This window comes from Bolinopsis microptera, unplaced genomic scaffold (genome assembly GCF_026151205.1).
Source record: "Bolinopsis microptera isolate Bmic1 unplaced genomic scaffold, MBARI_Bmic_1.0 sca58, whole genome shotgun sequence".
NCBI classification, from domain to species: Eukaryota; Metazoa; Ctenophora; class Tentaculata; order Lobata; family Bolinopsidae; genus Bolinopsis; species Bolinopsis microptera.
Genome location: NW_026971830.1, coordinates 23,997 through 34,872, shown reverse-complemented (window position 1 = coordinate 34,872; position 10,876 = coordinate 23,997). Strand labels below are relative to the sequence as shown.

Below are 10,876 nucleotides of genomic sequence, written 5' to 3'. Positions count from 1 at the left end.
TGAGGGGAAGAAGAAAAGAGAAAGAAGAGTAAAGAGAGTAAGAAAGAAAGAAGAGAAGGAGAAAGAAGTAAAGAAGAGAGGAGAGAAGAGAGAGAGGAAGAAGAGAAGTAAAGTAGACAGAGAAAGAAAGAGAAAAGAGAAAGGAGAGAAAAGGAGCGAAAAGAAAGAGAGAGAGAGAGGAGCAGAGGAGAAGAGAGAAGAGAGAAAGAAGTAAGAGAGAGAGAAAAGAGAGAGAGAGAAGAAGAGAGAGAGAAAGAGAGAAGAGAAGAGAGAGAGAAGAAAGAAGAAGAGAGAAGGAGAGAAGAGAGAGAAAGAGAGGAGAAAGTAGAGGAGAGAGATAGCAGGAAAAGAAAAGAGAAAGAGAAGAGAGAGAAGAGAAAGAAGAAGAGAAGAAAGAGAGAGAGAAGAGAGAAAGAGAGAGAAAGAGAGAGAAGAGAGAAGAGAGAGAGAAGAGAGAGAAAGAGAAGGAAAGAAGAAGAGGAGAGTAAAGTAAGAAGGAGAAAGAAGAGAAGAAGAGAGAAGAGAGAGAGAAGAGGGAGAGAAGTAGAAGAGAGAAGAAAGAGAGAGAGAGAAGAAGAGAAGAGAAGAGAGAGAGAGAGAAGAGAAGAGTGAGAGAAGAGTGAGGAAGAGAGAGAGGAGAAGAAAGAGAGAAAGAGAAAGAGAGAGGAGAGGAGAAGAGAAGAAGAGAAGAGAGCAAGAAGAAGAGAGAGAGAGAGAGAGAAAAAGAGGCAAGAAGAGAGTAGAAGAGAAGAAAGAGAGAAGAACAGAGGAAGAGAATTAAAACAAAGAAAGGAGCGAAAGAAGGAGAGAGTAGACTAGAAGATTAAAAAAAGAAAAGCGTCATAAGAGAAAAAAAAATAAAAGGTCCAAAAGAAAGAGAAAAGCATAAAGAAGAGAAGAAAGAAGTAAGAAAAAAGAGAATAGAAAGAAAGAAAAGAAGATGGACAAAGAGAAGAAAAAGACGAGTAGAATAGAGTAGAGAAGAAGAAGTAGTGCAGGGATAGAAGAAGAGAACAAGAGAGAAAAGAGAGAGTAGCGAAGAAGAAGAGAGAAAGAGAAGAAGAGAAAAAAGAGAGTAGAGAGTGAGAGAAGGAGAGCACGAAGTAAGTACAATGAAAGGAGGTAAGAGAGAGAAGAAAAGAGGAAAAGAGAGAAAGAGCAAACGAGAGAGAGCCGAAGATAAAAGGAGAAGTAGAAAAAGAGAAGAGAGAACAAAAGAGAGAGAAAAGAAGCGAGAAGCGAGAGAAGAAGAAGAGATAATGTGAGAAGAAAGAAAAACAAAGAAGAGAGAAAAAGAAAGAAGATAGAACAGAACGAAGTAAGGAAGAAGTAAGAAGTTAAAGAAAAGCGAAGAAAGAGAGACGAGAAGGAAAAGAAGAAGAGAGAGAAGAGAAGAGAAATAGAGAAAGATAGTAGAGCAGAAGAAGAAAGAGCAGAACGAAAGAGAGAACAGAGAGAGAGTAAGAAAAGAAGAGAAAGAAGAGACAAAGAGTAAGTAAGTAAGAAGCAGAAATAGCAATGCAAGAAAGAAAGAAGAGAAAAGAGAAGAACAGCGAGAAGAGCAGAAAGAAGAAGAAAAAGAGAAGAAAGAAAAGCAGAGGAGAGAGAGTAAGAAAAGAAGAAGAAGTAGAAGAAGTGAACGAAGTGAGAGTCAGAGAAAGGAGAGAAACAACGAGAGCAGACAGAGTAAAAGGAAAGAAAAAGAAGAGAAGCAGTCAGAGCAAAAAACGAAGACAGCTACCAAAGCGCGAAGCAAGAAACGCGAAGAAAAATACAATAGAGAAAAGAGTAGAGAAAAGTAAGAGAAGAGAACGCAAAGAAGAAAAGACGAAGCAAGACAAAGAAGAGAACGCGAGAAGAAAGAAACAAGAACGGAAAAAGCGAAAGAAGAAGAGGCAGAGAGAACAACACCGCGACAGCAGAGGTCCCTCAAGAGAAAGAGAAGAGATAAGGAAGAGAGGTAATAAGAACAGAGAGAAGAAGAAAAACAATAAAGAGAGAGAGAAGACAGTATAGAGAAGAGCGAGTAAAAGACAGAAAAGAGAAAAGAAAAATGAAGCAGAGAAAAGAACGAAATGAAGAAGAAGAGAGCAAAAGAAAAACAAGTGGGGCGAAAAACAGATCAGAGGGAGATGAAGATAAGAAAGAGAGATAAGAGTAAGAGAAAGCGAAAGAAAAGAAAAAGTCAAATGAGAGAGAGAAGAAGCTTAAGTAGGAGAAGAAGAATAAAGACTAAACAAAAAGTTAAAAAGAAGAAGGAGGAGAAGAAAAGAAGAGAAGAAGAAAAAGATACGAGGAAAGTAAACGAAAGAAGAAAACGATGAGAAAAATGAATGCAGAAGGAAGAGAATGGTAGACAAAGAGAAAAGCTAGACAGAAAAAAGCGAGAAAGAAGAAAGAGAAAGAAGATAAGAGAGAAAAGAAGAAGAAAGAGAGACGTAGAGTAAGAGAAGAGAGAAGAGAAAAGGAGTAACAGAAGAAAGAAAAAAGAGAATAGAAGAGAGAAGTAGAGAGAAAGAAAGAGAAAAAATAAATGAAGAGACGAAAAGAGGAGAGAGAAGGATAAGCAGAAGAAGTAAAGCATGAGAGAGAGTAAGAAGGTCAAAAGAGAAGTAAAAAGAAGAAAAAAAGAAGGAAAAAATAAAGTTAACAGATAGAGCGCAGTAAAGGAAGAGAGATAAAGAAGAGAGAGTAAGAGGGGAGGTAAGCAATAAAGAAAAAAGCGAGACGAAAGAAGAAAAAAAAAAGAGAGAAAAACATACACCCAGCCACAGTAAAAAAAACGCGAACAGAACGAGAGAAAAAAAAGAGAAAAGAAGCAGAGAAGAGAGAAAGAGAAAAGAAAGAAGAAGAGATGAAGAGAAAAAAAGAGAAAAAGAAGTAAGGTCAGAGAACTAGTAAGAGACGGAAAGAGTAGAGAAGATAGAAAAACGAGGAGAGAAAAGAGTGCAAGAGAAAGTAGGACAAAAAGAGAGAAGAGCTAAAAAGAAAGAAGCAGAAAGAAGAAGAGAATGAGTAGAAAGAAAGAGGAGGCGAGGAATAAAGAAAGAAGAAGCAGAAGAGATAGAAAAGAAGAGAAGAGAAGATAAGTAAGAGGAATAGAAAGTAAACAAGAAAAAGAGAGTAGAAACAATGAGAAAAAAAAACACGAACGAAAAGCAAAGAAAAAAAGTTAAGAAGAGAGAGAGAAGAAAGTCAGAAATAAGAAAAAAAAAAAAAGATAGTAAGAAGAAAGGAGAAAAGAGAAAAAGAAGTAGAAGAGAGAAGTATGAAAGAGGAATGCGAAGAAGAACAAGCAAAAGAAGAGAGAAAAGAAAAAAAAAAAGAGAAGAAGAAAAGGAGTAAAGTGTACAAAAAGAAGATAATAGAGTAAGGAAAAAGCAGAAGAAAGAGTATGAGAACCAGAGAGAGAAAAGAAAAGAGAGAAGTAAAAGTTAGTGAGAGAAGAAAGAAGAGAGAAAGAAAGAAAGAGGACAAGAGAGAAAGATAGAGAGAAGAGAGAGAAAAAGATAAAGAGTAGAAAAAGACAGAGAAGCGAAGGAAGAGAGAAGAAAGAAGCAAAGCACTAGCGCAAAACGAAGAAAGTCAACATATTAAGAAAGAGAGAAGAGAAAGAGGGAGGAGAAGTAGAAAAGAGAGAGAAAGAAAAGTAGAAAAAGAGAAAGGAAGCAAAGAGCAGAAGAAGGTAAAAAAAGAAAAAAAGAGCAAAGAAGAGACAAGAGAGTATGAGTAGAAGAGAGAGAAGAAGAAGGAAACAAAGAAAAGAGAGAGAAGAAGTAAGTAATAAAGGAAAGAAGGAACGAAGCTAAAGGAGTAGAAAGAGAAAGCAAGAAAGAAGCAAGTAAGTAAGAGAAGAAGATAGAGAAGAGAAGAAAGAGAAGAGAAGATAAAGATTAGAAGGAAACGATATAGAGGTAGGGAAATTAGAAAAGAGAAGCACAGTAAGATGAGAAGAAAGAGAAGGCAAGAAGGAAGAAGAGAAGAGAGAAGTAAGAAGTAGATTTAGAGAAAGAGATATAGAAGAGTTAGAGAAAAGACAAGATTAGATAGTAGAGAAGAAGAATAGGAGAAGAGATTGTTAGAATTTAGAAGTGAAAAGAAGATAGAGAGAGATAAGTAAAGAAAGAATAGTTAGTTAGAAGAGAAAGAAGTAGAGAGAGGAGTAGACTAAAGAAGAAATCAATAAGAAGAAAGTATTGAGAAACATTAGAAAGAAATAGAAAGAGCGCTTAGAGAAGAGGACTTAGATAAGTAGTAGACACAGATAGAATTAGAAGAAGATACAGAGAAGAATTTAGAAGAGAAAGAGAGAAGAAGAAAGAAAGCAGTGGAGATAGTGCAGACGAACAGAGCAGAGAAGAGTTCAGAAGAGTAGGAGAAATAGTAGAGAGAGAGTAAACAAAGAGAGAGAAAGACAGGTAAGAAGAAGAGAAGAAGAAGAGAAGAGACAGAGAGAGCAGGAAGATATCAAAGAGAGAAGAAAGTTTTAGGGAGAAGATATGATTAGTTTAGAGAAGAGAGAGAAGTGAAGAAGAGAGAATTAGAGATAGAGATTATCAGAGATATTAGTTAGCTTAAGACATTTACAGCAGAGTAGAGATATAGAGATGTGACAGAAACATCTTAGAAGAGAACCAGAAGCAGTAGAAGAGTAGCAGGTAGTACGAAGAGAGAGATAGACTTAGAGCCAGAGTGGACAGAACTAAGCGAGAGATAGAAGAGAGGACAGATATAAGAGAAGAATAGGTAGAGTCAGAGAAAGAAGATAGAGAGTCGAGAGATATTAGAGAAGAAGAAGTAGAAGACAGGACAGATAGAATTTATACTAAAAGATAGAGTAAGATACAGAAAGAAGAAGAAGAAGTGAGAAGAAGATAGAAAGAAATAAGAAGATATAATAGTAAGAGATAGTAGAATAAGAGAGAGTTAGAATGACCTAGAAGGAGATGTTGATTAGAAGCAGTTTGGTAAGATGAAGTTAGTTTAGAAGAAGAGTGATGAAAGTTAGATAGAAGAGATAGATTATAGAAGAGAGTAAGAAGACAGTATAGATGAGATTTAAATGTAGAAAGAGTTTAGTAGAACAGACGAGTGCAGTTAAGAGCAGAAGAGAGGAAAGAAGATTTTTTTAGAAACATTAGAGAGATGAAGAGAAGATTAGAATATTCGAAGACAGAAAGTTAGTATAAAGAGAATAGAAATAAGTAGAAAGAGAAAGAGAAGAGAAGACAGAAGAGCTTAAAGAGAGAGTTAGCGAAGAAAAACTAGAAGCTTAAGAAAGAAGATAGTAAGAGAGAAGAATAGACAGGTAGATTAGAAAAGGAGAAAGTAGAAGACAGAGAATTAGACTAGAAAGAGAAGATAGAATTAGACAGAAGAAGAAAGAAAGAGGAGAAGAAGAGAAGACCTAGAGAAGAAGAAGAGTTTTAAGATAAGACAAGAGTAGAGAGAGAAGACCAGAGTTAGAAGAGAAAGAGAAAAGAGAAATAAAGAGAAGAGACAGAGAAAGAATAGAAGAATGTTAGAGTTAGATAGTATGAGAAGAGAGGAGTAGTAGATTAGAAGATTAAGAATAGCACAAGAAGAAGAAGAGTAGCATGTGAAGTTAGTAAGAGAGGTTAGAAGGAAAGAAGGAAAGCTATAGTAGTAGTGTAGATAATTTAGAAGACTAAGAAAGTGAGAAGAATGAAGTATAAGAGGTTTTGAGTAATTTAGATGAAAAAGAGTTCATAGATTAGAATTAGAGTAGAGAATCAGTAGCAGGTAGAATTAAGATAGGAGACTTAGCCCTTTTAGTGAAAAGAAAAGTTAAGGCTCGTAAGGTCTATTTGATTAGACTGATAGCTATGAAGAAGAGAGAGTTGAAAAGCGGAGAAAGTTTTAGAAGATAAGAGATAGATAGAAGAGATAGCTGAAGTAGATTATAAGTAGAGAGTAGAGAAGAGCAGAAAAGAAGAGATTCATAACATATCACAACAAGTTATAGCAAGAGATAATAGAAGATCTAGATAGAGAGAAGAAAAAGCTAAACCGTTACGTACATCAAGTAAGAAAAGTTAGAGAAGAGAGATTCAGAGAGCAATAGAGCAGATAGAAGAAGAGAAGTTAAAGTTCAGCTAAGATTTAAGGAGTACGAGACAAGTTGAGTATAGATAGAAAATTAGATAAGAGGAGTGGTAGATTTATTTAGCAGACAGTTATCAAGAAACAGAAATAGTCGTTAGAGAGAATGATTCCAAAAAAAAAATTAGAGAAAAAAAAGAGTAGAATTCAAGTAGACTAGATAGAGAGATTAGAAGAAAGGTTTAAGAGACGACAACAGAAAGAAGAAGAAGAAGTAAAGGGGCAAGGTTAAGTAGCAAGTAGTAAGTTTTAGCAGAATAAGAATAGATAGAGAAGTTCTAAGAGCTGTAGATAGAAGAAGAGAGAGGAGAGAAGAAGAAGATAGTCTAAGAAGAGACAGAAGAAGAAGAGAAGAAGAGTAGATTAGAGAACGAGAAGATGAAGCTGATAGGAAGGACAGAAGAGTCATAGAAATAAGAAGTAAGAAAGCCACAGATAGGCTAGAGCTCTAGAAGAGACAGAAGACAGAGATTGAGAGCAAGGTATTAGCATAGTAAGTGAGCTGAAGAGAGAAGAAAGAAAAAGAAAAGAGAAAGAAGATAGATAGAAACGAGACTAGAGTAATAATGTCCAGGAGGCAGAAAGAGAAAGATATTAAGAGGAGAAGATAGATAGAGTTTCCAAGATAGTGTATAGCTAGATAATTAAGTAGTATCTAGATATAGAAGAAGAAAGAGGAAGAAGAGCATAAGAATTTAGGGAGGAGATAGTATACTAGTAGAGCAGAAGCGATTAGAGAATTAGATCTAGATAGGTCGAAAGAGATATAGTGACAAGATAGAGAAGAATCAAGAAGAAGCACAGGTATCGTAGAAGAAGGCAGGAATCAGAAGAAGCGAAGAGAAGTATTTAGCTATAGAATAAGAAGTTTAGAAGAGAAAAAAGGATAGAAAGAGAGTCAGAAAGAGAAAAGTATAGACAAGATAGACAGATTCTACATAGATTTTTAAAAAGATAGTTTTAGAAGTAGTGTTTAATAGAAGATAGAGAAAGATTAAGATCAGTAGAGAGTAAGACCAGAGTAGAAGAGGGGGGGAGAGAGAATGGAAGCTAAAAGAATAGGCGAGGAAGAGAAACGACAGAAGTACGCACAAGTAGATAAGTTTGATAGCGAAGAAGATCGCTATGTTTAGAAAGAGAAGACAGTGTAAGATTGTTATCTTTAAGAAAAGTAGAAAAGTCAAAAGACAAAGATAGTCATTGTAAGAACGAAGATAGAGAGAGAGAGAGATATAGAGAAGAAGTAAGAAAGTTCTTCAGAAGAGTAGTTAGCGAGAGCAGAAGACGCAAGAAGAGGAATATAGAAAAGATTAGGGAAGAATGAGAGGTAAGAGAAGATAAGACAATTAGAAGAGAAATATTAGAAGAGATTTAAAAGGCACAGAGAAGAAACTTTAGTAAGTCTAGAAAGAAAAGAAGAAGAATATGTAGGAAGATCTAAATAGAAGTAGTATTAAGAGAATAAGAGGATTTAGAGATAGATAGATAGAAGCGAGCCAGATGAGATATTAGATTAGAAATAGTAAAGACGTAAGAGATTAGATATAAGCTATAGAAAATGAGTAGTAGAAGTAGATTTAGTGCTAGAGATAGATAGATAGACGTTAGAAAAGAAGAGAAAGATTAGAGAAAGTTATCAGCTAGTAAGAGGTTAGAGAATAAGAAGAAAGTTAGAGAGACAGAAGCGAGATATTAGAGAGAACATAGAAACAAAAGTTCCAGTAGATAGAATTATCAGAGAAAAAAAAAGTAGATTTAGAGATTAAGAAGAAAGATTAGTAGAATGAAGAGAATAACAGTAGAAAAGATTTTAAAGAAGAAGAAAGAAGATGAGAGTTGAGAGAAGGAGTTAAGAGAAGAGAATTTAGAAGAAAGAAGAAATCAGAATTTCAGACGAAAGAGAGTAGTAGAAAGAGACCAATAAATATTAGAAAATTTAGAATTTAAGAAAGAGAAGTCACATTAGATAGAAGAAACGAAGAGATATAGTAGATGACTAAGAGAGGTATTCAGAAAGAAGTTAAGAATACAGTTTACTTTAGAGAAAGAGAGAAGAAGAGAAACAGTAGAAGAGTTAGAAGTAGATTTGTGTTATTTAGAGAAAAACAGAAGAGAAGAAGAGAGATATAGAAGAGAGTTAGGTGTAAAATTCTAAGTTAGAGGAAGTCTAGAAAATGTGAAGAAGAAGAAAGAAGAGAAGCGGCCCTCAGAAAGAAAAACTTATAGAGATGAAAAGAGTTTAAAGGAAGAAATAACTAAGCAGGAAAGATTTAGAATAAGTAGACAGATAGTAGACTAGAAGAAGTAGATTGAAGATTTGAAGAAGATCAAGAGAGAAGATAAGTAAAAGGAAGATTAGAAGAGAGATAAGAAGTAGAAAGAAGGAAGAGAGAAGATTTAAGTAAAGAGAGAAGAAGTTAGAAAGAAAGTAGTAGTTTGAGCCGTAGTAGATAGAAGAATAGGGAGTGTAAATTAGAAGATAGACGCTAAGTAGTAAGAGTGGATCCAGAGAGAAGAAGAGAAGAAGGTGAGTAAAGTGAAGACGTAGATAGAATAGATAGAGGTTATAGACGTAGAAGAGTGAAGGGATAAGTAGCAGAGTAGGAAGGGAGGGGGAAGAGGAGAGAATAGAAAAGGTAGATAGGAGAAGAAATTTAGAAGTTAGAAGAAAGATAGAAGTAGCACAGATATCTTAAAGTAGAGATGAGAAGAAAGAAGTTTAAAGACCTTTTGAAGAAAGAAAGAAGATTTAGAGAAGTTATGAGATAAGAGATAAAGATCACACAGTCTTTTTAGATTGAAGACTTTCAGAAAGGTTTTAAGAAAACAGGATTTGGTAGATAGATATAAGTAGAGAAGATAGAAGAAGGAAGATTTAAGAAGTCAAGAAGTATAGAAAGTAGAGTTGAGAAGAGAAGTAGAAATTAAAGAGTTTAGAGAAGAGTTATTAGAGTCGAAGAGAGAAGTAGCATGTAGAAAAGGACTTTACACACAAAGAAGATAAGAAGATAAAAGTAGAACATAGAGAGAAAAGATTCTCGTAGCAGACATATAAGAAGCATGAGAGATGAAGAAGTATGAGAGTAGAACTAAGTATTAGAAGTAAAGAAGAAAGAAAGAAGAATAGGAAAGAGAGAAGTTTAGAGAGAGTCATAATAGTAGAAGTATAGTAGAGAAAGAAAGGAAGAAGATAGAAAAAGAGTCTAGAAAGTAGATAAGAAGGAGTGAAGCTAGAAATTAAGGTGTTATAGAAAGATATAGTTCAGAAGCTAGATAAGCCATTTAGAGAGAATTAGAGAGATATAAGAGAGTAGTAGATCGGTTGAGAACCGAAGAGAATAGATTCACAAGTAGAGGCTGATAAGAATAGAAGTAAGAAGATATAAGACAAAGAAGATAGAAGAATTAGATAGTTCGAATAGAAAGGGGGGTAGAATAGGACCAAGTAGAAGAGTTAGAAGAAATTTTAGATAGTGAAGAAGAAGTTAATATTAGGTATTAGGTAGAGTAGAAGACAAGGATGTTAGAAGGTGGATGTTAGAAGAGCCAAAGAGCATTAAGAAGTCAAGCAGATAGATTAGGAAGTTTAGATGAAGAAAAGATTAGAAGTTAGTAATTCAGTAAGCTTATTAAGAGAGAGATAGAGAATAGACAGATAAGAGAGAAGGAAGAGAAGTAGATTAGAGAAGAGAGGATTAAGTAAGATAAAATAAGAAAGACGAAATGAAGAAAGATCGAAAGATAAGTTAGAGAAAGATAGTTTAAGAAGAGAGATTACACAAGATTTCACAAGTACAGAAAGGAAGAGAAGAGAGAAGATAAATACAATTGACAGAAGGAGTATCAGTTTGGATGAGAATAAGATAAAAGAATTAGAGATCATTGAATTCCGAGTAGTATAAACTCTAGATAAGCAGAGATCAGAAAGAGAGAGAGATTATAGTAAGGGGAAGAAGTTAGAGTAGGAGATAGAAGTTGTCAAGAAGAGAGAAAGAAAGTAAGAGAGATTAGAGATAGTTAAGAAGAAGAGATTAAGTCAGAAGAAAGATAGTTTAGTTTTATAGTCACAACAGAAAATCTAGAAAATAGATTTTAGGAAGAAGTGAGAGTTTAAGAAGTCCAGAATAGAGATATAGAAAAGAAGAAGAAGAAGACAGGGCTAAAGAAGAATAGAAAATTAGCAGATTTGAACAAGACAGGAAAGAGTAGAGAGTAGATAAGTAGTAAGAAGAAGATTTGCATGTAGGATGAGAAAAGAAGAGATAGATTAGAGACTAGCTATGATATTTAGTTAAAATTTTACAGGAATAGTAGATTAGGAAAGATAGATTAGTTCTAGATTAAGAAGAGTAGATCGGTGAAGAAAGATAGAGAGATAGTAGAGTCTAGTTTAAGTTAGTTTCTAGGACAAGAAGAAGTAGTAGTTCATTGAGAGAGAGGAGAAGTTATAGAGAGGATAGAGACTTAGCTAGAGTAGAAGAAAAGAAGAAAGAGAAGATAGTCAGAGAATCGATTGCCGACATAGTTAGAGATGAGAAGAAGAAGTAAGAACAAGGCGAAGAGGAGAAGAAGATCAGAGATAGAAAGAGTAGAAGAAGCGACTTAGATTCTCATAGATAAAAGAGATAAGAGAATAGACGAGAGAGAATATATAGTAGAAGACGAAGATAGTAAAGGGATAGGAGCCAGAATAGAAAGGTAGAGTAGTAACATAAGATAGCAGATAGAAGTAAGAATTTAGCAGACAGTGGTA

The 10,876-nt window shown here is 34.5% G+C and overlaps 2 protein-coding genes and 1 pseudogene across 2 annotated transcripts; all 3 read left to right on the top strand.

The window, feature by feature from the left end:
• The first annotated feature begins 42 nt into the window (after positions 1-42).
• Positions 43-2,412, top strand: LOC134825750 (trichohyalin-like; annotated as a pseudogene).
• A 170-nt stretch (positions 2,413-2,582) lies between these two features.
• On the top strand, positions 2,583-3,733 carry LOC134825749 (uncharacterized). The gene is made up of 4 exons (XM_063837959.1): positions 2,583-2,592; positions 2,793-2,880; positions 3,232-3,369; positions 3,610-3,733. Exons 1-4 carry the CDS (start codon positions 2,583-2,585, stop codon positions 3,731-3,733), a joined length of 360 nt encoding a protein of 119 aa, XP_063694029.1.
• A 13-nt stretch (positions 3,734-3,746) lies between these two features.
• LOC134825748 (uncharacterized) lies at positions 3,747-7,976 on the top strand (the record flags this gene model as incomplete). Its single annotated transcript, XM_063837958.1, has 3 exons — positions 3,747-3,804; positions 7,014-7,035; positions 7,943-7,976. Coding segments are annotated over 3 exons (114 nt in total), but the record flags the coding sequence as incomplete, so codon positions are not given.
• Positions 7,977-10,876: the final 2,900 nt, after the last annotated feature.

Coding starts and splice junctions, on each gene's coding strand:
- LOC134825749 (XM_063837959.1), top strand. Junction 2,881..3,231: donor AGAAAAAAAGAGAAAAAGAA/GTAAGGTCAGAG, acceptor GATAGTAAGAAG/AAAGGAGAAAAGAGAAAAAG. Junction 3,370..3,609: donor TACAAAAAGAAGATAATAGA/GTAAGGAAAAAG, acceptor GAAAGAGAGAAG/AGAAAGAGGGAGGAGAAGTA.